We start from the raw sequence: 25,752 nt of genomic DNA on the forward strand, positions 1-25,752 counted from the left end.
ATATTTAAAGAAAAACTAAAACTAATAAACATGACAAAAGTGCATAAAATTACCAAAACTTAATATACAAATAAAATGAAAACGTAAAAAATATTAAAAATATATACATATTAATAAATATATGAATAAATACTAATAAAATATACTTAAAATATGTAATTGTATATAAATAATGATAAAATAAAACTGTAAAGAACAAGGAGAGCCACTTAAAAATAAAGGAATTTAATTTATTTATATTATTTATTTAATTATTTCTTAAATAAAAATGTAAATAAATCACATTTAAATATATTTATTTTAAATAAATGTGTTGGTTTAGTTAATGTTAATACATTTTTCAAATTGACAGATTAATAGACATTTAAAACCAATAGGTTTTCTTTATATTTCTTTTTATCCTTTTGCATTTTTTAAAGTTAAATCAATAATTTATTCCTTAATTTTAGTGAGAGACTGAGTAATTTATTAATGAATAATAAAACACAGCGTGGTGAAATATCATTGTGCAAATTTTTCCCTGAATGTTCTTACAGTATGTAACCTTTAGAGAGATATCTATATCATAAAAATTTGCATTAATTGTCTCTATGAAGTTTAATGCTAACAATGCCCTTCATATTTGACTACAAAACACTTGAATATTCTGTTTTCTGCTAGGTTTCGTGGAGGATTGGACGTGACACATGGACAGACAGGCTCTGAATCTGTATATTACAATTTTCACAACAAGGAGATCATGTTCCACGTGTCAACAAAGCTGCCTTACACAGAGGGCGATACACAGCAGGTACTCACATTTAGGGATGCACCGATACCATTTTTTCAGAACCAATCCGATACCAAAAATTCTGAGAACTGGCCGATACTGATCCGATCGGATAGCGCAGGGTTTTTTTTTTTTTTAATCAGTGTAGAATTTCTATACCTCTGTGTTGACCTGATAATCACTCTTTAGTGTGTTAAACACAAACTGCTAATTAGTATAGGAGCCGATACCGATACTGAGTATCAGATTGATGCATCCCTACTCACAATGCTGTGGGTTCAGTGAGAGGGTTACTCATAGCACATTTCCCTGCTTCTAGATCCTTTAATCAATACAAATGTGGTAATCATTAGTGTAACAAAATATAATCAGTTGTCCCTGATTATCCGTCTTTCTAGATACTGGTCTGATGCAAAATAAAAAAAAACAAGCAACATAGGTATAAGCTATCTGGTTTGACAGGAGGGGAGAAATCCATTCCTTAGCACTGGGGCAGATGCTGTTTCCTGCAGCCACACACTGCTGATATGCTGGCAGATGATTGTTGACTCACAAAGTGACCTTTATTCTGCACCTTCACTGGCAGCGCTGCACCCTCTGAGGAAGAGTGTTTTTAGAGCTCACTCCTCAGGGAATCTTCTACATTTAGAGCACATGAAGCGTGCTCCTCTCTCTCTCACTCTCATATGTGCACACACTCTGCAGTGATTGGAGGTTGACAGCAGATCAGGTTGGTGAACTGATGTCCATGTTTAAATGAGCGGCAGCAACCTCTGTGTTTGCCCTTGACAGCCATCTGTTGAGACATGTTGTGAAAAACAACTTCAGCACATGGCATCACTGACATATAAATTAAATCCCAAAATGAATGGAATTTATCATCAGATGTCAGCCAGGAGAGCATTTAATGACACTCATCGCAACTTTGGGTTTGTGTATTACATCAAATATGTTTGGACATGGCTCACTACCATATTGATTTTATAAAATGGCTTAATAAAAATATTAAAGATGCAACTTTTCATTAAAACAGTATTTTTTAAAGCTAATTTATTATGTGCTATTATAAAAAGTGACGTGACATACAGCCAAGTATGGTGACCCATACTCAGAATTCGTGCTCTGCATTTAATCCACCCAAAGTGCACACACACAGCAGTGAACACACACACACCATGAACAGCCATTTATGCTGCGGCAGTCGTGTTATTGCCAGCCCGAGACTCAAACCCACAACTTTAGGGTTAGGAGTCAAACTCTATAACCTTTAGGCCACGACTTCACTTATTCTTTGGAAGTACACTAATGTTCAAAAGTTTGGGGTCAGTATGATTTTTTTTTTTTTTTTTTTTTTTTTTTATGAAATTAATACTTTTAGTCATCAGATACAGATTAAATTGACCAAAAGTGACAGTAAAGACATTTATACTGTTGCAAAAGATTTATATTTCAAATAAATGCTGTTCTTTTGAGCTTTCTATTCATCAAAGAATCCTGGAAAAGTATTAGAATGATTTCTGAAGGATCATGTGACACTGAAGACTGGAGTAAAGGCTGCTGTAAATTCAGCTTTGCCATCACAGGAATAAATTACATTTTATGCATTAAAATATAAAATATTAATTTTAATAATATATTAAAATATTAAAATGAAATATTTTTATTTATTTGTATTTTTGATCAAATAAATGCAGCCTTAATGAGCATAAGATACTTGTTTCAAAAACATTCAAATATTCTTATATACTCAAAATATCTTAACTGTATGTAGGTGTTACACATTAATAGTTGGCTTTTTATGAAACTAATGTGAACAAGTGTTTTGCATCATACCTTACTATATTTTGTATTTTAATAGACTGCAGCACTGTTTTGACCAATCAGCGTCCACCCAGGACTTGAAAGCTGCTAATACATTTAAAATTATCCCAAAGAAATCTCACTTTAACAGCTGTTTGGTATTCGATATTGCGTACATGTTGAAAGTGCAAGTGTTACATAAGGAGATTTTAAATGAAGGATTATAAAAGTAAACTGTCTTGTTTTGTTATCACAGCTACAAAAGAAGAGGCATATAGGAAATGACATCGTGGCCATCGTGTTTCAAGAGGAGAACACTCCATTTGTCCCAGACATGATTGCCTCCAACTTCCTGCATGCCTATGTAGTGGTGCAAGTTGAAAATGCCTGTTCTGACAACGTCCTGTACAAGGTACATTATCACAGTAGTACTGCAATCTAGCGCTTCTGTAACACTTCTCTGTAAGTCAGTAAATGATACACGTATCTGTCATTCTCTAGGTTTCAGTAACAGCCAGAGACGACGTCCCCTTCTTCGGACCACCCCTCCCCAGCCTAGCCATTTTTAAGAAAGTGAGTTGCTGAATCTAAATAAATGGAAGTGGAATATTTGTGCTTTGTACTAGCAACATCATGATCATGGGTTCACTTCCTAAGTAATGCAATGATGAAATAAATATAGTAAATAATCTTTGAATGGCATTTGGGGGGGGGGGGGGGGGTGTATCTGCTAATTACAGTTATATTCAGTTCAAAGGTTTGGGGTCAGTGAGATTTTTTTTTTTTTTTTTACGTTTTTGAAAGTCTCTTATACTCACCAAGACTGCATATATTTGATCAAAATACAATAAAAAATATAATTTTGTAAAATATAGTTAATTTTTAAAGCAAGTGTTTTCTATTTTAATATGTTTTGAAATTTGAAATTTATTCCAGTAATGGCAAAGCTGAATTTTCAGTGTCACATGATACTTTAGAAATCATTCTAATATGCTGATTTGGTGCACAAGAAACAATTAATATAATTATTTTCAATGTTGAAAACAGTTGTGCTGGAAACCTTGATATTTTTTAGGATTCTTTGATAAATATAAAGTTAAAAAAATAGCATTTATTTGAAATAGGTTTTTTTGGTAATATTTTAATGCCTATCACCGTAACTTTTAATCAGTTTAATGCATCCTTGCTGAATAATGTATTTTTAAGAAATATATATTTTAAATGGTATTGCTTGTAACGAAAATACTTTCCTCTCCTTCCAACTGTATTTCTCTCATTTGCTCTCCATCTACACCTTTCTGCATCTCTCAGGGCCCAGAGTTTCGTGAATTCTTGCTTACCAAGCTGATCAATGCTGAATACGCTTGTTACAAAGCTGAAAAATTTGCCAAATTAGAGGTGAGTGTCATCAGTGCTCATGTGTAACACCAAGGTATGGTTTCAAATGTGATGTATTGATAAAATGTACTTTATGATAAATGTGACTTACAAATGCATACATGTAAATGTCCTTAAAAATAAATTTACAAGCCTCATCTAACATTCATTTACTATTTATATTCAAATGTATTTGCTATACAAGTACACTATCCCACTTTCATCATCATTAGGAGCGTACCCGGTCTGCCCTGCTGGAGACGCTGTACGAGGAGCTGCACATCAACAGTCAGGCTATGATGGGAATGGGAGGAGAGGAGGACAAACTGGAGAATGGAGGAGGGGGAGGGGGCTTCTTTGAGTCTTTCAAGGTAATCCTCTGAGGATCTCTGTGAGGGCACTTACATCCAGAATAGAGGAGGATGGGGATGTTCGTGAAGCATTAATGTGGCTTGTGGGTGCATTTGGTTTGTGGTCATGAATATTTTTATGACATGAAATGAGTCATTGAATCAGTGTAGTGTTATTTTACTATCATTATATAATATTAGGTTTTTGTTTTATAGTTTTACAGTTTTTCTCGATTGCTTAAACACTATAAGCAGGCTTTTGAGCTAAAATTTCAAGACCATAACGCCATTTTTCAGAAAGCACACCCATTTTGCTGAACTATAAACACTGTTCCCCTGCTTTAACACATGAGTCAGATTTGGTTAACTATTACTGCAAAACTCTACACACAAATCCCTACATTTCTAAGTGCTTACACCATGTGGTCATTTAGAAAGCACTAGCATTCAATATTGTTCACTTAAGTCAGCATAACTTGAGCTCAATTAGCACACAGATACCCACGTGGAAACACTAAGAGTCAAAATTTATCACACGCCAGTCAGAACCTTCAGTAGACAGATAAAAGAGCCCCATTCAGTTCATTCAGTTTTGGAACAACGGATCCAGAGAGACGTGATTGAAAAGGTAGAGGACACCAGATAGAAGGAAGAGGATGAGCAAGAGCAAGAGCAGTAAGGAGTGGAGGAAGAGGTTAAGGAAGAGAAAGGGATGGGATGAGGATGATGGGGCAAGGAGACAAGGAGTCTCAGATGAAATTTGTGCCACTAGTTGACCATGTTCTTGTCCATGGTATGACTATGATTGAGGCTGGGCAATGAGTTCAGCCAAACTTAAGTTGCTTCTCCGTCGCCTCGATCATAAGAACATTCAGGGAGGAAAACAGGTAGGTGTACCTCAGTGTACTCTACTGTAACTTTTGAAAGCTGTACTCTGTTACAACACACGCATCAAATTGCCTTACATACAGATAGAGTTTCTGTCTGCTTCCATTTTGTAAAAAGTACTTTTGTAAAATCAGTACTTCTATTTGTGTAGGACACAGAGACGATGGAATGGAAGAAGCCTGACTAGACATTACAGTTGATGTGTGACAGGGGTGGATCAGTCATGCAAGAGGATTTTAACCCCACTGCCTGGCTAGGGCCAGTATAGCCTGTGATGTCTGTCCCAGACCAAAGATGTGATGCTGGGGCAGAATATTTTTTTGTTGTTGTTTGGTGTATTGTACTGTACAGTACATAAAGGAATATAAAATTTGCCAATGTACAGTATACACGTGTTCATCCTGTGAAATGTTCCATGAGGGGGAGAACCACAAGCAACAACTTATTACTGGTTTTTGGTTTTTGTAGTATTGTTTTGAATTTATCTCACCAGTGTGTAAGACTATGTTGTAGTGTGTGTGTTTTTGAGGGCTTGTGTGTGATGTCTGAGGGCAAAGTTTGTTTTTTCAGCGAGAGTTAATGGTTTTGAGTGTAGAGCTTCATTTTGACCTGAAAATAGGTTGTTTGGGTAATTGGGTGAGACGTTATGGATTCGTGTTTACTGTTTTGAGAATATGAGGTATAGTTTCAAGAAATGTGTTTAAGCAATCGAGAAAAACTGTAAATAAGATTTTATTTTATTTTTCTATTTTCATTTTATTTAAAGTTCTAGTAATTTTGTTTTGCTTGTCATTTTTATTAGTTTCTGTTTTAATATGTCTATTTAGTGTTAGTTATTAGTTTCTATTTAATTTAGGTTCAGTTATTTATAAAAAATTATAATAAGTTTACATTTTAGTTTTAGTATAAGTTAATGATGATAATAACTCTGGTTTAGACTGGTCTTTTCGTATCTTGCTGCTATTATTCTTTATGAACGGTAGCATTTTTTTCTCTCTTGTGATTTAGATGGTGGTGTCTTTATGACTCCAGCTTCCAAGTGATGTAACCGATGCTACTGTACCTAAATTAAATTACTCATTACCGTAATAAACACTAATTAGTCCTGTTAGCACATTGTCGAGCATAGATGCACTCCTGAGATTTATCTTGTGCTCAACAGTGTTTTGCTTCCTAAAATACTTTGCAAATTAATCAGTAGTACATGATTGATCATACACGACATATTGTATACAAATATTTCTCTGTAAATGCAGCATCATGCCTGATGAGTTTTTAGAGGTCATTTTTCAAGTAGACTGAATTTTCCATAGCTATAATTCATTACAGACAGACTCTTTGTATGTGCTTGGGAGCCGGGTTTATGATTGAAAGTGTTCATTGGTGTTCACACATTGATTGTGGTCATCCAGTCATGAAAAATCAATCAGACTTCTCATAAATCATTTTCATTATCTGTCTTTTAACCTATTATATTTGCTTCAAGCATCTTCCGCAACCACTTATTCAAACAGTTTTCATCAACAGCTGTCTATAGCCAAAATTGTAAGCATAGACACAGCTCATCTGTGGTTGTGGCATTCTGGGATTTTCCCTTGAAATCGGCAGCACTTTAGTGGATGATATTTAATCAATATCCATTAACACTCTCAGGCAGTTCTGCTCTCTAATGGTTGCTGGCTTCAGCATAGTGACTTCCTGCTAACTTCATATCATCAGTACTCCCTCTGGCCTTTTACAAACAAAACTGCACACTTGGCTCAGGTATTTTCCTCGGGTTGTTTTAGCAACTTGATTCATTGGCTTCAGACCCACTCTATTGGCCCACCCTGACCTGCCGCTGCTCACCGTGTCTCCTCCTGATCTCTCCCTGTGCTATAGCGGGTGATCCGCAGCAGGAGCCAGTCTCTGGACACCATGGGCCTCAATATCAGGAAGTACACAGTCTCCAATAGTCACAGCGGCAGTTTCACCCACAACAACAACAGCCACCACTCACCAGAGTCCCCCAAACCCCCTGGGATAGTAAGTAACCCCCTGCCCTAGTGGCTTTCCAATAGGCCAAACTATGCTATGCCCCTCACTTCCCTTCACTATGAGGTAAAAAACCGGTCCTGGTTAAATATACTTCACTAATTCATGTCTACAATAAAATTTAAGCACATGCACAGATGCTCTGAGTTGACAAACTAAAAACAAACAACACAATGCAGATGAAATAATTAATGTATAATCAACCAACTTCGATTTGATTAATAATTGTCCTCATGCACCAGTCCCTTTTTTTATCCTCATTTTTTTTTAATCCTCATTCCCATGATGCTTTCTGTCTGTCATCTCTGCAGCCACTGATCTTATTCACTGGACCTTTTACAGTTTATCTCAGGAGCATTTCTTAAAAGGGTCACTTGCACTGGTCTTGCTCATGTTTTCTGTTCTAGCAACAGTCAGTATTTCCTGAGTTAAAAGGGTCAATGACATGAAGTTTTCTTTTAAAAATTCAATGCACTGTGAGATATTCGAATGCCATATATATATACTGTATATATATATATATATATATATAATATATAAGCACACACACACACACACACACACACAGTATATATACAGTCATGGTCAAAATTGTTGGTACCCTTGATAATTCAAGAGGCATTTATTTATCATTTGCATAGGTAACACTGAGAAAACTGGGCACTGAAATGCTTGTGACGAGGCTCAGACATACAGTGACAATAACAGGACATAAACAGACATAGACGTACGTGGAGGGCACTGAGATTTTGAGTGACTTCAGTGACCATAGGCAGAACAGAAACAGACAGAGCATTATATACAAATAAGTGGCAGTAACAGATACAATAAGGGTAGACCGTGTTAAGAATTATAAGTAGTCCTGAGGTACTAATATAGATAATTGGGGTAGAGCAGTGTCTAAAATGTCATTGTAGAGTGTCACAGAGCTACATGAAAGAAAATTAAAGTGGCAGTGCAGATGCAATAAATAAACTTAAGAGCACCACACATTCCGATTTTGTATTTCCAAGTATAGCAATGTCCAAAATGTCATTGTAGGGTGTTACAGAGCTACATGAAGGAATATTAAAAAGTGGCAGTGCAAGTACAATAAAAGTAAACTTAAGATCAGCATGTATTTTGGTTTTAGATGAAGGATAGCTGGATTGTTAAGCAGTCTGATGGCTTGAAGATAGAAGCTGTTCTTCTTCAGTCTGGTTGTCCGTGATTGGATGGATCATAAGCGTCTGCCAGATGGCAGTGTGGTAAACAGGTGAAGAGCAGGGTGAGTGTGGTCCTTGATGATGCTGCGAGCCTTTCTCAAGCAGCGAGTCTGATAGATGTCCTCTGATGTCCAATGATGAGCTCTGCTGTTCTCACCACTCGCTGAAGTGCTTTGCGGTCAGAAGAAGAACAATTACATAAACATAAATTTACAAAAACTTTCATAATTAACTCCATATATACAGCCAAAAGTTTTGAGAATTACATAAATATTAGTTTTCAAAAAGTTTGCTGCTTAACTGCTTTTAGATCTTTGTTTTCAGTTGTTTCTGTGATGTACCTGAAATAAATTACAAGCACTTCATACGTTTAAGGCTTTTATCGACAATTACATGACATTTATGCAAAGAGTCAGTGCAGTGTTGGCCCTTCTTTTTCAGTCTGCAATTCGACTGGGCATGCTCTCAATCAACTTCTGGGCCAAATCCTGACTGATAGCAACCAATTCTTTACTAAGAACTTCTTGGAGTTTGTCAGAATTAGTGGGTTTTTGTTTGTCCACCGCCTCTGAGGATTGACCACAAGTTCTCAATGGGAGATCTGGGGAGTTTCCAGGCCATGGACCCAAAATTTCAACATTCTGGTCCCCGAGCCACTTAGTTATCACTTTTGCTCCATCGTGCTGGAAAATGCATTGTTCTTCACCAAACTGTTGTTGGATTGTTGGAAGAAGTTGCTGTTGGAGGGTGTTTTGGTTACCATTCTTTATTCATGGCTGAGTTTTTGGGCAGAAGTGAGTGAGCCCACTCCCTGGATGAGAAGCAACCCCACACATGAATGGTGTCAGGATGCTTTACTGTTGGCATGACACAGGCTGATTGGTAGCGCTCACCTTTTCTCTCCGGACAAGCCTTTGTCCAGATGCCCCAAACAATCGGAAAGGGGCTTCATCGGAGAATATGACTTTGCCCCAGTCCTCAGCAGTCCATTCACTATACTTTCTGCAGAAGATTTTTTTTTGGAGAGAAGTGGCTTCTTTGCTGCCCTTCTTGACACCAGGTCATCTTCCAAAAGTCTTCGCCTCACTGTGCGTGCAGATGCACTCACACCTGCCTGCTGCCATTCCTGAGCAAGCTCTGCACTGGTGGCACTCCGATCCGCATCTGAATCCTCTTTAGGAGACGATCCTGGACTTTCTTGGACGCCCTGAAGCCTTCTTTACAAGAATTTAACCTCTTTCCTTGAAGTTCTTGATGAACCTATAAATTGTTGATTTAGGTGCAATCTTAGTAGCCACAATATCCTTGCCTGTGAAGCCATTTTTATGCAATGCAATGATGGCTGCACGCGTTTCTTTGCAGGTCACCATGGTTAACAATGGAAAAACAATGATTTCAAGCATCGCCCTCCTTTTAACATGTCAAGTCTGCCATTCTAACCCAATCAGCCTGACATAATGATCTCCAGCCTGTGCTCGTCAACATTCTCACCTGAGTTAACAAGATGATTACTGAAATGATCTCAGCAGGTCCTTTAATGACAGCAATGAAATGCAGTGGAAAGGTTTTTTTTTCACTCTTCATAATTTTCATGGCAAAGAAGGACTATGCAATTCATCTGATCACTCTTCATAACATTCTGGAGTATATGCAAATTGCTATTATAAAAACTTGAGCAGCAACTTTTCCATTTCCAATATTTATGTAATTCTCAAAACTTTTGGCCACGACTGTATAGTGCAGCGGTAGAAATTTGACATGATGTTAGAGGAGATGCCAAACCTCTTCAGCCTCCGCAGGAAGTAGAGACTCTGACGGGCTGTTCTTACTATGGTCTCTGAGTGTAGGCTCCAGGAAAGATCCTCAGAGATGTGAATGCCAAGGAACTTGTAGCTCTTAACTGTCTCTACTATCTCTCCATTGACGTGAATGGGAACGTGACCCTCTCTCTGTGACTTCCTGTGGTCCACAATCATCTCCTTGGTCTTGCTGACGTTTAGAGGGAGATTGTTATCAGCACACCATGCTGTGAGTGCATTAAACTCATCTCTGTAGGATGTCTCATTGCCATTAGTGATGAGTCCTAGGATAGTTGTATCGTCAGCAAATTTGAGGATGATGTTGGAGCTGTGCTTAGCAGAGCAGTCGTAAGTGAACAGGAAGTACAAGAGAGGACTGAGTACACATCCCTGTGGGGCACCAGTGCTGAGTGTAAGTGAGGAGGATCTATGATTGCCATTTCTAACCACCTGGGGTCTGCCGGTCAGGAAGTCCAGGACCCAGTTACATAAGTGACTGTTAAGACCCAGATCTTTCAGTTTGGCTATAAGTTTGGTAGGGATGATGGTGTTAAATGCAGAGCTGTAATCAATAAACAGCATCCAACATAGGTGTCTCTTCCCTCCAAGTGTTCCAGGGCAGAGTGTATGGCCATTGCAATGGCGTCATCAGTGGATCTATTTGAGCGGTAAGCAAATTGGAATGGATTCTACGGTGTCAGGTAGAGAGGAGCAGATGTGGGAATTGACTAGACATTCGAAGCACTTCATGATGATGTCGTTTTTTTGGGAACAGGGATGTGAACATGGATGATGGCAGTTGCTTGAAGCATGTGGGGATCACTTTTAGTCTCAAGGAGAGGTTGAAGATGTTGGTGAAGACATCTGCTAACTGGACAGCGCAGGCCCTCAGGACATGTCCGTGTATGTTATCTGGACCTGGAGCTTTCCGGCCGTTGACTCTCTTGAAGGCCTTACTCACTTCGAGTGTGGTTAGAACCAAAGGGCAGGTGTCAAGGTCAGCAGGTATTTTCACAGCAGGGAATGTGTTGCCTGTCTCAAAGCAAGCAAAGAACATATTGAGCTCATCTGGTAAGGAGCCAGACAAAGACCCAACACTGCTTTTCCTTCCTTTGTAGTCAGTGATATAGCACAAACTGCTCCACATACATCAGTCATCATAATTATGATCAAAGAAGGCTGTGAAAATAAGTCTGCATTGTTTATCCATTTAATCTTTCATTCAAAAATCTTTAATTGAAGTTAAAAAAAAAATACAGATTTAAAGTGTGGGAAATAAATATTTTTCTCTAATATACAATGTCCACAATCACTGGTACCCGTAGAAACCCATAGTGGCCAAAGACTCTCAGAGGATCACAGCTGGAGAACGGCAGAAAATAGTTGTGTCTTGGGGTCAGAAAGCCTTTAAAAAAAGAATAACTATTAAACAGCACCTATCACCAAATGTTGTTTTGGAAGGTTTCGAGAAAAATCCTCTGCTCTCATTTAAAAACAAACTCCAGCATTTAATTTGCCAGACACAACTGGAACTTCAAAGGGGACAGGGTTCTATGGTCAGATGAAACTAAAAAATGAGCTTTTTAGCTCATAAAAAATCTAAACCTGAATGCCTCTGTTAGAAACAATCTGCTGGCAGCAGGGTTGGTATCAGAAAGCATAAAAGAACAAAATAAAGCTCCTGCATGGCCGTCCCAGTTCCCTGACCTGAACCCTATAGAAAATGAGTGATGGCCGTCCCACTTACCTGAACCCAACACAAAATAAAATAAATGTGGTGAACTGAAGAGAAGAAGCACCAACATGGAGCTGGGAGTCTGAAGGGTCTAGAGTGAATCTGTATGAAGGAATTTTCTCTGATCTCTTGCCAGGTGTTCTCCAAACTCATCAGGCATTATATTAAAAAGAACTCAAAGCTGTTATATTGGCAAAAAGACGTTGCAAAAAGTTGAGTGAATTAGAGATTCTTAAAAAAAAAATAAGATTTTCCCCCATTTTAAATTCTTAAAATAAAATATTTTCACAGCATTCTTTGTTCATATTTACCAAGGGTACCAGCATTTTTTACCATAACTGTGTGTGTGTGTAAAGACATATAAGTAAAATAAAAAAAAAAAAAAAATAGCAACTGATTCACTACTAAATTATTATAAATAAACTGTTTAATTTTTTAAATAATTCATCATTTAATTATTTATTTAGCAAGGACCCCTGAAGACCCTCATGACTATATATTAAGATCAGTATGTTTCTTAAAATATCAGATAAGATTAGTTCAGGTTGTAAATGTGGTTGTTCATGTGGTGCAAATATATTTTTATTTTTTTTAAATAACTTGTAAAATGCCTTGAAAATATTTTTAAAAACCTTTTTGAAAATAATGATGGTTGCATGGCATTTGTTAAATGATATTTCTTCAGGTCTTTTTATTTCCTTTTGTTTATTGCGGACACTTTTACTGTATAAATATGTCATTGACCCAAAAGCATGTGATATGAATTTGAGCTTTCCCCAGAGAAGGCTGTTACTCCTTTAACCCCCATTATGATCACAGGAGGTGCGTGTGTGTTATGGTGGAGATGAGGTCCTTTGAGTGCATGACATAAAGTGGTCTGGAATGTGTTGCATGTTGTTCATGGGGGAATGAAATACTGTCAGATAGTCTACAAAGGGTCATGTGAGACATTATTTTGTTATTGTCCTTGCAGTGTCCCTCAGGAATGAATATTATCTGATTTTGAAGTAGGATAAGGCGGCCTGCGGCAGTGTTAGTATAAAGATGGTTGTGAATGTACTGACCTTACCGCATCCCCCACAGGATCAGATGCACATCAGCACCACATAAGGACCTGCTGGTAGCATTACATATTTATGTGTGTGCACGTTGAAAGGATTCTGCTGTACTAATGTTTTAATATGCAGGTCTCCTGATGGTAAGTATAATGCTTGCACAGGTTAAGTGCAGAGGCAGTGTCCTTCGGCCAGCCAGCTCAAGTGCTCCTTGCCCTGGGGACTATCACACACTGAGAGCCATGCTAAGTCATGCCAGTGCCCCTTGTGAGCACAACCTATGTGAGTCTAGTGAAATCCCACTTTCCCCACAGGGACTTGCACTGGAACAGACTTCAGAGTTACTGAGCCATGTCTCTTGTCACAGTTAATGTTTCTGTTATTTAAAGCACATGCCACATGCATATGCCATGTCAGTCATATGGACGTTTTGACCTTCATACAGTTGATGCAGTGGAGAATAAAAACCCAATGTTAGCACAAATAATTTTTTTGGCTATTGAGACTTGTGGTTCTCAACTGGTATTCCCGAAGGTTACAGGCAAAAATTAAAAATCGCGTATAGTGATTCATACCCCTCTCCAACTGGTATAGCTTCAGGACCCAGTACACAAAAAGTAATAACACTAAAACTGACAAAATCGTGGTTCTCAACTGGTATAGCTTCAGGACCCAGTACACATCAAGTGACAACCCAACAAATACCAAAATTATGTGTATAAAGTAAATAAAAATGTCTTTAAAATCACACTGAATCAGTCCATAGGTCTAATAATATGGAAAATTATTAACATAAACTGAATACTAAATTTTACAGTGTTTTTGTACATTTTTATTTTGTTTGTAGCTATTTTATTTTATTTTTGTACGATTTTATTTTATTGTAATTACAAACATCCATGAAAGACATTGAAACTGCAAAGTGTATAGGTCCAACAATATGCTAAATTAATGACATAAAGTAAATAAAAACTTTAAAATCACACTGAAATTTGCATAGGTCCGATGATATGCAAAAATGAACTGGATAGTAAAATTGACAGTTATATAAAAAAAATACAATTTAAATTTTTATTTTATCGTATTCTATTTTTTATTTGTTTTTGTAAATTTTTTTATCACAAATAAAAACATCTTTAAAGTCAAATTGAAACTGCAAATTGCTTAGGTCCAACAATTTGCAAAATTACATAAGCTGGATAGTAAAATTTTAAATTTTGTACATTTAGTTTTTTTTATTTTAATATTGAAAATTGTATTATTTAATTTTATTTTATCATATCATTGTTTTCCCCTTCTATGTGAGACCCTGATATGAAAATGGATTGGCTTCAACAGGCCAATCCATTTTTACATCACGACCCACCAGTTCTATGAGCCACTGATCTATGATATAACCTGAGTTTGCATAGCTTGCATTTTTGCAAGATGAACATGATATCTGGCCCAATTAAAGAGAGCACAGTTACCAAAATATTGCATAAATCTTTATTTAACAGCATGACGTATATTAACTTCTTTGTCTGACTAACCTGTTCCAGTAATGTTAACCTGACTAACTGTTAAGCTGTGTTCAAATGTAAACTGTGCAGTTGTCTCCAATCGTGTGCTGTGTGCTCCTACTTCAGCTTTCTTGTCCTTCACAGGTCCCTGTACCTCCTGAGGTTCCTCCGGCCCTTTTTTCCTTGTGTGGCTACTCTGTTGTGCTCATGACAGCTTTTTTCTTGCTGTTCGTGCTTTGATGACTGTCTCTCCAGCAGATGTTTGTAGGCTACTTTTTTTGTATAACACATAACATGCTGCATGGACTCATGATTTCTCTCGTTCTCTCTTTCTTTCTCTGTGGGCTCTGTGCAGTCATTGCTTGTCCCAGGCAAAAGCCCAAGTAAATATGGACGTCGTGGCAGTGCCATAGGAATAGGAACCATAGAAGAGGTTCATGTATAACTCTCACTCCTCTCCCATATGCATCATTTGCTCTCACCGCATGTTAACAGAATGATTGACACTAGTGTATACAATAATACACCCACTGAACAGACTATGTTTACTCCAGGGTTATTATACAGTAGTTAACAACAACTTAAAACTCCATAAAAAGGCTTTCATTACTTTCATTACAAAAAAAATAATTAATTGAAATAAAATATATTGAAAATTTTAATTAATTTGATATAGTAAAATACCTAAAACTAAGTACAAATTAATAAAATCTATATAGACATATTTAAAACAAAAACTAATAAAAAAGACAAAAAAACCTATAAATTTCACAGTTTTTAGTTGTTTTCAATTAAATATGGCGTTTTACCCTGACTACATCTACAAGTCTTCATCTAACATTTTAATGACATCTTTTTCATTTTTTTAAATTTCATTTAAAATTATTTTTACATTGTATTTTTAATTTATTGCAATAATAAAATATGCCTGATAACTGATAAATTGTCCATTAAAATTCAATACTATTTTGCCTAAACAAATAAAAATATTACAGAATTGCAGTGTACTATATGCAAAGTATTAATTTAGCAAAGTATTACATTTAAAGTGTTAAATTATTAACTCAAATTATTAGTATTTTGTAAAGATGAACTTTAAGTGAGCTTTACAAGATGGCAGAGTTCATCCATAAAAGCAGAGGAAATGGGCATGCACAATTAAATATCCAATATCAGCCAATAACGATAAAATATCTTTAATATTGGCCAATAACTGATATGAAACAAATATATTGTGCATCCATCATTTTAACAGTTATCCAAGCAGATATTCTTGCCATACTATCAGGTCTTACTAAACAGGCCATATTCCTATTGTAAGCCACTTTGAAAGTTAAGCATTGTTCAGTCAGAAAGTCATATTGCACATTTTTATGTCTACAGTATTGCCACTGTTCTTTAAAAGGATCCATGTACATCTACAGTATGTGTAGCAGCATTGTTTCAGTGTTTATGTTCATGGTGAAAAGTCACAGATTTCATCATAACTCCCCTTCCAGCATCACTTCCTGCATGTAATGCATCTCTCTGCTGCGTTTTTAATATCCAATGTTACTTCTTGTTGTGTAGTATGTACTATTCTGTGTATTTCTGTCCCCTCGTCTGATAATTGTACACTCTTTGCGAACTAATAGCATAGAGACACAAAGGAAAAAGGTAACAGAGTCTTTCCGAAGCCTTTGAAGCCATTTTAGATAAAAGCCTTTTTGAAAGCCTTTCATTTGAAGTCATAAAGCAGTAGCTGTAAAATCCCAGCGCTCAGGCTTGAAGAGAACAAAGTGTCCCTAGCAAGAGCACAGCGCCCAGTGAAGCTCAGAAGATCCTGCTCCCATCTTTCATCTCTCAGTTCAGGCTGAAACCCTCAAGCACACACTTCACATCCACCTTGCCAGTCAAGATACGAAACAGTGTCTTTTGTTCTCAAAATTGATTGGAGCACGCCACAGATGTAAGAAATAATAGATCACAATTGCAGGTGGTATAACATAGACCTGACTTATAGAGGATGTATTATCCTTTTCATGACTATATGTTTTCTTTGAGACCACATAGTGACCATCACAGTGTGAAGGTGTATCTGTATGAATCCTTCTCACTGATCTTCTTGTTCTCTCTTACAGTCTTTGATCATTCCTGGAAAAAGCCCAACTAGGAAAAAGTCAGGACCCTTCAGCTCTCGACGTAGCAGTGCTATCGGCATTGAGAACATCCAGGAGGTCCAGGAGAAGAGGTAAGAAGATAAATGCAGCCTTAGTGAGCATAAGAATCTTTATAAACAATAAAAAAAAAGTTGTACCAACTCCAAACATTTGAATGGTAGAGTATGTGCGTGTGTTTGAGTAAAAAATCTAAAATTTAAAAAATCATACATTTATTGATCATGCACATGTACATGCAAAAACAATACAATACTTGTATGTATTTAGTCTTTTTTTTCTTTCTAACAAAAAACATTTAATTCAAATATAAGAGTTAAGGCCCATTCACACCAAGAATGATAAAGATGTAGTTTTTAAGATCATTTTAAATTTAAAAGAATAGCCACACCACAACTATAATGATAATTACACAGTGGAACAATGATTGGAGTCACTTTCAAAACTATTTTTTTCCAGCTGATGAACGCTAAAAACATTCAACACTTAAACAGAATCCAAATTGCTTGTGCATTTAAAGCAGCGGATGGCATAATTGCAGCCTGTGCTTATAATAAACAGAACAATATTGTGTGTGGACACAAATATAGTCATCGTTATAGTTATCTTTATGTTATCGTTGTTGGTTTGAAAAGGCCTTTATTGGCAGAATATACAGTAAAGCATAATATTCCAACTGAACTCCCTCCTTTTGTGTGTGTTTATATGTTTGGTGAAATTGCTGCTCTGTTGTCAGAGGACAGGACAGTCCTCTGTCTTTCTCTACCCAGCGTCACTCTCAGGAATGGGAGGCTCGTCGTGGATCCTTCCAAGTATAACTGCCACCATAGAATGATACCTCTTTAACCATAGAGTAGCTGCTTACCTTACCTGGCCATAGAAATGCATCTGAAATGCTATGAATTATGGCCTTTAGCACATTATAACTGGTCACACATGCAAAATCAACATGCTAACTGATTGGTGGTCTGCCGATTTTTCAGCCAATCAGTGTCTGTTTTACTGATTTTGCATGAACTGGCCTTTGTCATATGTGCTGTAGTACTTACAGGCCCTTTGAATGACGTTGCTCTGAATTGATGTGTTTCAGTGTAGTGATGTGAATCAGCATGTACTGTTGTATCGAATCTAACCTAACTCTTGAGTAGACTGCAGTTGGACTCCGTCATCTCACCTTTGACTGTAGAGTTGCTAACACAATGCTTATGCTGCCCTCTGATGGTGAGTGTGTGTGTGTGTGTGTGTGTCTGCAGCAGTAGAGAGTGCTCTCCCAGCACACAGAGGATGCCTGACAGTGGCCACGCCTCCCAGGAACCCAAGTCTGAAAACTCCTCCAATCAGAGCTCTCCTGAGGTCCTCATCACTAAGAACAGGTAAAGTGAAAAGCATTAACCTGAGTGATGATTGACTTGATTTGTTCACATATATCAGTGTGGATCAGACTATAAATTTGCCTTAAACCATATTTTTTATGTCTTAAAGGAATAGTTCACCCAAAAATGAAAATTCTGTCAGCATTTACTCACCCGCATGTCGTTCCAAACCTCTATGAGTTGCTTTCTTATGTTGAACATAAAATAAGATATTTTGAAGATTTCTGGTATTCAAACAGTCGGTGGTTGCCATTGACTTCCAAATCATCAAAATATCTTCCTATATAAGTCAATGGCAAACACCAACTGTTTGATTACCAGCAATCTTCAAAATATCTTCTTTTCTGTTCAACATAAGAAAGCAACTCATACAGGTTTGGAACGACATGAGGGTGAGTCATTAATGACATAATTTTCATTTTTGGCTGAACTAACCCTTTAAAGCGGGAAGTCATGGCCTAATGGTTAGAGAGTTTGACTTCTAACCCTAAGGTTGTGGGTTCGAGTCTCGGGCTGGCAACACCACGACTGAGGTGCCCTTGAGCAAGGCACCGAGCCCCCAACTGCTCCCCGGGCACCGCAGCATAAATGGCTGCCCACTGCTCCGGGTGTGTGTTCACTGCTGTGTGTGTGCACTTTGGATGGGTTAAATACAGAGCACGAAACTTGTCACCATACTTGGCTGTATGTCATGTCAAAATTTAAACTTCTTGTTATATGAAGATTTTTTTACCATAACTTTATTTTTTGCTATATTTCATTTGTATATTAATGTATAGGTTTTATTTTTCTCTTTAAGTTTCCATCTTAATCAATGAAAATGTATTAAAAAAAACAAGAATTATGAGAATGTGAAATGATTTTATTTACGATTTATTTTTGAAAATCATTATTTTATTGAGAATATTACATTTAATAAAATATAAGAGTTATAGGCATATATTGAAAACTGTTGTGACCATTTCCACCACAACAAACAATTTTGCCCCATAAACTTTTTTCAAATGTTAGTGTACTTGCTTATTAAGGAGACAAAAACATGTTAATGAAGAGCATCCTTGAGATAATGATTAAGGTAAAATTTTATAGTGTGTTTTGTCCTGGGTTTTTTTTTTTTCAAATATGCAAAACGTGAAAAATATTTAATTTTTACAGGTTTAGGTACAAAAAATAATAAAATGTCATTACCATCACTTCCATAATTTTAGATGTGGTGGAAATGTTTTGAGAAAAAAGGCTGAAAATATGTCCACTGTTGGACATTGTTAGTAGACAGAACTTGTGAAACACCCTATTAGTGTTACAGTTCCCACTGCATTTACCTGCATGCAAGAGAGTCTTTTATTTTTTTTGCCAAAATCAGTTTTTACTCACATTTGGTGATTGATAGGGTTTGCTATTGAACCCTTGCTGTGTGTTTTGGTGGATGCAAGTGATCTGGCAACAAAAAACTATAGGAAGTTCATGCTCGTTACGGGCGAAGGCATTAAGAACATGTGTGTGTGTGTGTGTGTGTGTGTGTGTGTAGCTCAAGCATGTACTGCCGGGCTCCCTCCATTCCAGAGGCTCGTGACCTGTCCCGCTCCTCATCTAACGCCAGCAGCTTTGCTAGTGTGGTAGAGGAAAATGAAGAAGCCACAGAGGACTACGACACTGGCATGGTGAGAACAGCACACATATCATTAATGCATTACAAATAATGAACTAGAATCATCTCTGGAAAATAGACAGTAATTGCGTGCAAACTGTGTTAGGGATTAGTATTTGTTCACAGTGGAGACCACCACTTTACATTTTTTTTTTTCTTTTTTAAAAACACACTAAGATAGACTTCATATGTTTTGTCAGTATGCCTGCTAGAGCAATCTGTTGTATTTGTCCCATTCAGGAGAGTCTGTCGTCAGCAGATACTCCTCATAATCGAGACTCGTTCACGTACAGCACATGGCTGGAGGACAACATGAGCACTACCGGTACAACCAGCAGGGGGAGCTCTCCTGGTGAGAGAAACAAGCTGTACAAAATAGTTTCACTCACTTAACATGGTTAGAAAAATAAAACAATGGTATATATGTGTAGTAGTGTAGCTTATGTGTCTTTCTATTAACTACATGTTCTTATTTTTTCAGCTCCTGGCAGAACGGATGGTGGAAAGAACCAGGACCAGAACCGTTCAGACATCCGCATCAAACTTGAGCGACCGAATGACCACAAGTCCTCATCTGTGAGTTATACTAATCTAGTCTATACATAGTGAATTTTAGTGTTGTATTTGCTTCAGTGTGAAGGTGTAGCTACCGTTAGTAGCCAAAATCTTATTGACCCCAAACTTTTGAACAACAGTGTATATATTATGCATACAGTTTGCACATAAAGGATGGCAGCTTCTTTAGTCAAGTGTTGGGCGAGTGTGACGAGTCTGTCTGTGAAACCAAGCCTAAATGTCTGAGCATTTTCAGCATGCTGTTTAACCATTATACATATTATATATATATTAACATTTCAGCATGCTGTATAATGGTTAAACTGAGATATATATATATATATATATATATATATATATATATATATATAGATATATATATATATATATTAACATTTCAGGTATTGCACTTTCAGCAGTAAGCACAAACCAACAGAATGTGAACTCATACACATGGTTTATTTTACCTCATCTAGTGTACTGATTTATAGACTATTTAATATATAAATACATATCAAATACTTAGATATGTACTCTCTCGGTCTACGTTATGAAAACTGGCAAAAACAAACTAAAAATATTATAACATTGAAATTCATAATAGTAATTCCAATAATTCCAAATTGCAATAATGTTTCTCTATTAAGACAACAGTGGTTGAGTAAGTGCATTTATTCAGCAGCCACAATCGCAAACAAAATAGTCGAGATCTCATGACAGAACACAGACTGGCTGAATGTCACTTTCATTTAAGCTGAACTTCTCACATGGAGATCGCTAAACTTCAGCTTACTTGTTTGAATGTGTTTTCAGATCATTGTCGGCACTTCCGCAATGATGAGTGAGCGCATGCGCATGATTGACAGATTGCAAAAATGAAGCCAAACACCGGGTAGAAAATTTATCCTTTTAACAGAGACGCTCTGATATGGTGATTTGAACTCTTAATATCTGGCAACCGCACAAATGAACACTCGCGTAGTAGAGGCACGTACAGCAGTCCGCAATAATGTTTTGTCTCCTTTTTTTCAGTGAAAATAAAAAGAGACTTTTGTATAGTTTTTATTTTTTTAAATACATTTTAGTCATGTCTTTTATCATCAATGTTATGGCATGTTGATATAGTCACAGTTATGGTTTATTGACCTTATTGTCATCTCATCATCGTCTCTTTTCAGTCATGGGAAAAAAGCTCATCAATGAACATTTTTCATCATAGTTTTTGTTAACAAAATTAACACTACTGTGTCTGTTGTAACTCTTTTACTGTGTGTGCATTTATGCAGAACTGCTAGCCCCTCCTGCTTGACTGCCTCATGGACATCCATCAGCAGGTTAGATATACTATCATGACTGAATTAATTTTCTTTCATCAACTAAAGATGTAATGTCATAATCTGTATCTTACATTATAATATTATGACACACAAGTTCTGCAAGTAAATGATAATAAAAATTTTCACTACCACTTTTGATTATGGAGCACATATTCACTATTAACTAAGAGTTTTCCCTCGATAAACTAAATATTTGCTGCTTGTTAATAGTAAGGAAGTTGTTAAGTTTAGGATTAAGGAATCTAGAACATGGTCATACAGAGTAAGGCATTAAAATGTGCTTTAAAACTACTAATAAACAGCCAATGTGCTAGTAATATGGATGCTAATAAGCAACAAGTTAATAGTGAGAATTGGTCCTTTAAATAAAGTGTTACCAACTTTTCCATAATAGGAAAAGTGGTGCATATTTTAGATCTTTTACATATGAATGATGCTATTTTGAAAGAACAAATTTTAGAAAACTTACAGAACATAAAATACCTAACTGTTTTTCAATCAAAATCATGGAAAATATTTTGAGTTATTGTTAAAGTTTTTAATATTTGCCAGAATTATGAATAATTGGTACAGAAAAATAATACATTTTTTGCTCGGCAACCCAAGTTTTTTTACGTGAAAAAGAAAAAAAAAAGAAAAAATTATATATATATATATATATATATATATATATATATATATATATATAATTTACACTACTGTTTAATAGTTTGGGGCCAGTAAGATTTTGTGGATCATGTGACACTGAAGACTGGAGTTTGCCAACACAGGATTAAATTACTTTTTTAAATATATTCAAAATGATTTTTTTTTTTTTTTTTAATAATATTTCACAATATTACTGTATTTTTGATCAAATAATGTAGCCTTGGTGAGCATAAATGACATAAATAAAATTTTTCATTGATAATGTATTTAATGTAGTTTATGCAGTGTTTATGACAACTCTAGTGCATATTTAGTTTGTTGTTCATGCTACTGCAGAGTCAGTGACCTGATTATTGTCCCAAACCTTATTATCCAAACAGTATTTCCATTAGAAACACCTTAGAGAGAAAAGGAGATCTTGATGAAGAAGAGGACGATGACAACGGTTGGCTGAAGAAGTGACAACATGTACATGGCCCAGAACCACAATCATGTGACCATATCTCCATCAGGCAATGACTACCCTCGCAGACTTGACCAGAAACAGGAAGGAGTTTGTTACAGGCAGTCAGAGACTGTGCACTGGCCCTCCTTCCAACTTGTCCTTCACCCTCCTTGTGAGTACATCAGTAAATGAATGAGAACCTCCTCTGTAGCAGCGTCTACTGACAGGCCACTGTGCTGGTGAGTGGCTTAACTAGCAGGTTATTTGAGGTCCTAACACTGTGCTGAAATTCAATTCTGTGAAGTTTGTCTCCAAAAGAACATTTCATCTGCTTGCACGAAAAATGCTTTTTCAGCTGTCCCAACTGGTGGACTCTGCAACAGCGATAGAGTATGTTTCTGAAACCTAAAATGACAAATGGGACGTGGTACGGTCTCGATGACTTCACTGTAAGTACAGTACACATCAAATGTGCTATTTGGCACAGGGCCGTAGAGACCAAACCATTTATCATATTCTGATATTGATGTTCTGTCATTCAGATTTCAGGTGTGAAAATGGTTAATTTGATATTCATTGCAGCATTGTAATACGTCCTTTGGCATTATTTAAGAGTAACAGCACTCAAAAAGTTTTCCTGCAAAAAACAAAAAAAAAGATCTGTTGCTAATCAACGATTGATAGTTCAGTTAAAATATGTAGGATGCGCCAATATTAAAATTTTATACTATTTTGAAAAGAAATAACAAAATAAACTTTTTAAATGCACCAAGTGTGAGAATGGACATTCATTTTGAGATTTGCTAAAGATTACATTTAACAATGTTATTAAATTATTTGTTTTTTAAAGATAAACTTTAAGTGAGCGTTTGATGATGGCAAAGGTAATCTAAAAGTAAAAATGTAGTAAAAAAAAAAAGCATGAACAATTATATATACAATATCGGCCAGTACTTGTACTGAATTAAAACATTTCTAATATATATATATAGTGTAGCTCATTATACCACATATTTTTTGGTGAGAATTTCTCAAAATTGAGCGAAACTGGAAGGTGCCGTTACTCTTAAATAATTTATTTATCTGCCATTATCCCTTGTGCATGGGAGAAATAGGGAATTATATAATGAGTGTAAGTCAATGAAAATGTTCACATTTGATTAGCATCAAAACATGACTGTTTTAAGAAGTGTGACAGAAGCCCTCTAATTATATAATATTAGACATTGGAAATGCTTTACCTTACCCTCAAACAGATAAGAAGTTCAGCCATGTCAGTGTTACAACAACAGTGAGTTAACATACTAATTCAGTTTAGTTTCCTGACCAGCTAACCAAGCAGGACTAACCGTAAGTTATGCTTTATGCTTAGCTTTGTTTCACCAATTCGACATGTTGATTATTTATCTGTTTGCCAATCAAGCAGCTCATGATCAGGGCTGCAGGGTCTCGAGTTTTGTTTCTTATAGTGACTCTTTTTTTCCAAACTTACTAAAAATCTAAAAAATCCTAGTGGAGATCATTTTCCTTATGTTGACTCATTTCAGTCTGGCTCTTCTTTGCTTTGTGTTTGAACGTACAGATGGTTTGATGTCTGAACTGTGTGCCAAGGTGACAGTCCTCTTTTAAAAACTCAGTCTAGACAGGACTTTTGAGTTAAAACAAATGTGCTGTTGCTAATCTATAAACCAATCGTTAATGCCAAAAATCAGTCAATATGATGTTTGCTCTTTGTTAAAGGCAAAAAGCATTAAATGAAGCTTAAATATGGCAGAGTGGTTCGAGGTTGCCTTACTGTAAGTGTCCAAATATATGAAGGGAAAAGCTTAGCAGAATTTTTTGTAACCTATTTATGATAAATGATTGGCCTTGGTGGCTTCAATTAAACTAGTCCTCATTGCTGATCCATGTTTGTTTTATACATTTCCCATAACTGATCCGTCCTCATGATACATCAGACATTGGCTGTCTGAAATCTGAAAAATGCTTTGCAGGATCATGTGGCACTGAAGACTAGCACAACTGCTGCTGAAAATTCAGCTTTGCCTTATTAGCTTATTTGAAAAAAACAAAATAATATGTGTCTGAAAGCAGTTTCATTATGCCTGTGATGTTTTAGACTGATTAGGCAGCTGCCTGAGGTTTTGGACTCTGCCACTGTGAGATGTTGCATAAAAAAAATAAAAAAAAAATATTTGGGTTTTTTATTTATATTTTTATTTTCTGTTTTATACCGCACTAAAAGGCTGTACATCATCACAATAACTACAGGGAATTACTAACACACTAAATACAACCCCTAGAGGTCATGGGATCAGTTGCGTACCAATAAAAATGTTGGAAATATGGTTTTAGTCAGCTTTTGTTTGCGCTGCGCAGGGTTTCTGTGCCCCCTTGTGGTGAGTTATGATTCTAGCACCGTTCATTTGCAGTGTCCATGTACATGACTGTAATTGCTGTTCCTGTACAGAAGTCAAATTTGTCTTGGAAATAAAAGATGCAGCACAAAATCCTTGCTGATGACAGGGTTTACATTTTTAGATGTTGTTATGCTTTCCTTTTAGCTGCTGCTTCTGTGACCTTTTCCTGTGCAATCATCATTGTAAATACTGCTTTTTTTGTACATACTGCCCAAGAAATCTGAAACAAATAAACTTGAGTGTGATATTTCATGGAACATACATGTCTAGTTTCTGCTTTTCAAATTTATATAGCATACTGTATGTATGAGGAATTATGCATGTGATTTTTGTGTGGCCTACTGGCTCTAATTAACTTGCAAGTGCATTTCCACACCAGCAGAGGGCAACATTTACATAATTCAAAACATCATTTCAGTAAATAAATTCTTTCAAATGCAGGTGCTGAAAACATAAAGTAATTCATAACCCATGTAAAATAAAACAATTAAAATTAAAATAGAAATAGAAAGTGATAGAAAATACAGTTTGGACCATATAAAAAACATTACGTCTATGGAGAGTCCCCGTAAACCACAAATGCAAGTGTGTGTGTGTGTGTGTGTGTGTGTGTGTGTGTGTGTGTGTGTGTTTGTGTGTGTTTTCAGGGCTGTCAA

General features: G+C 36.3%; 1 protein-coding gene across 14 annotated transcripts in view; it reads left to right on the plus strand.

Annotated features, from left to right (window-relative positions):
• Nucleotides 1-25,353, plus strand: part of LOC109110193 (rap1 GTPase-activating protein 1-like) — an 89,134-nt gene extending 63,781 nt beyond the window's left edge. For 6 of the 14 annotated variants that reach the window (XM_042713137.1, XM_042713126.1, XM_042713128.1 and 3 more), the window contains 14 exons: nucleotides 661-790; nucleotides 2,826-2,981; nucleotides 3,071-3,142; nucleotides 3,881-3,967; nucleotides 4,180-4,317; nucleotides 7,066-7,209; nucleotides 14,870-14,947; nucleotides 16,635-16,744; nucleotides 17,387-17,482; nucleotides 17,924-18,043; nucleotides 19,572-19,704; nucleotides 19,932-20,043; nucleotides 20,173-20,267; nucleotides 22,612-25,353. In XM_042713137.1, coding sequence (XP_042569071.1) covers nucleotides 661-790; nucleotides 2,826-2,981; nucleotides 3,071-3,142; nucleotides 3,881-3,967; nucleotides 4,180-4,317; nucleotides 7,066-7,209; nucleotides 14,870-14,947; nucleotides 16,635-16,744; nucleotides 17,387-17,482; nucleotides 17,924-18,043; nucleotides 19,572-19,704; nucleotides 19,932-20,043; nucleotides 20,173-20,267; nucleotides 22,612-22,623 — 1,483 coding nt within the window. In that variant the 3' untranslated portion in view covers nucleotides 22,624-25,353. Of the gene's footprint in view, nucleotides 1-660; nucleotides 791-2,825; nucleotides 2,982-3,070; nucleotides 3,143-3,880; nucleotides 3,968-4,179; nucleotides 4,318-7,065; nucleotides 7,210-14,869; nucleotides 14,948-16,634; nucleotides 16,745-17,386; nucleotides 17,483-17,923; nucleotides 18,044-19,571; nucleotides 19,705-19,931; nucleotides 20,089-20,172; nucleotides 20,268-21,532; nucleotides 21,581-22,611 lie in introns of all 14 variants that reach the window. The other 8 variants (XR_006153309.1, XM_042713127.1, XM_042713131.1 and 5 more) reach the window with 8 other exon arrangements.
• The last annotated feature ends 399 nt before the right edge of the window (nucleotides 25,354-25,752 follow it).

The sequence above is a fragment of the Cyprinus carpio genome, chromosome A23 (assembly GCF_018340385.1).
Source record: "Cyprinus carpio isolate SPL01 chromosome A23, ASM1834038v1, whole genome shotgun sequence".
NCBI lineage: Eukaryota > Metazoa > Chordata > Actinopteri > Cypriniformes > Cyprinidae > Cyprinus > Cyprinus carpio.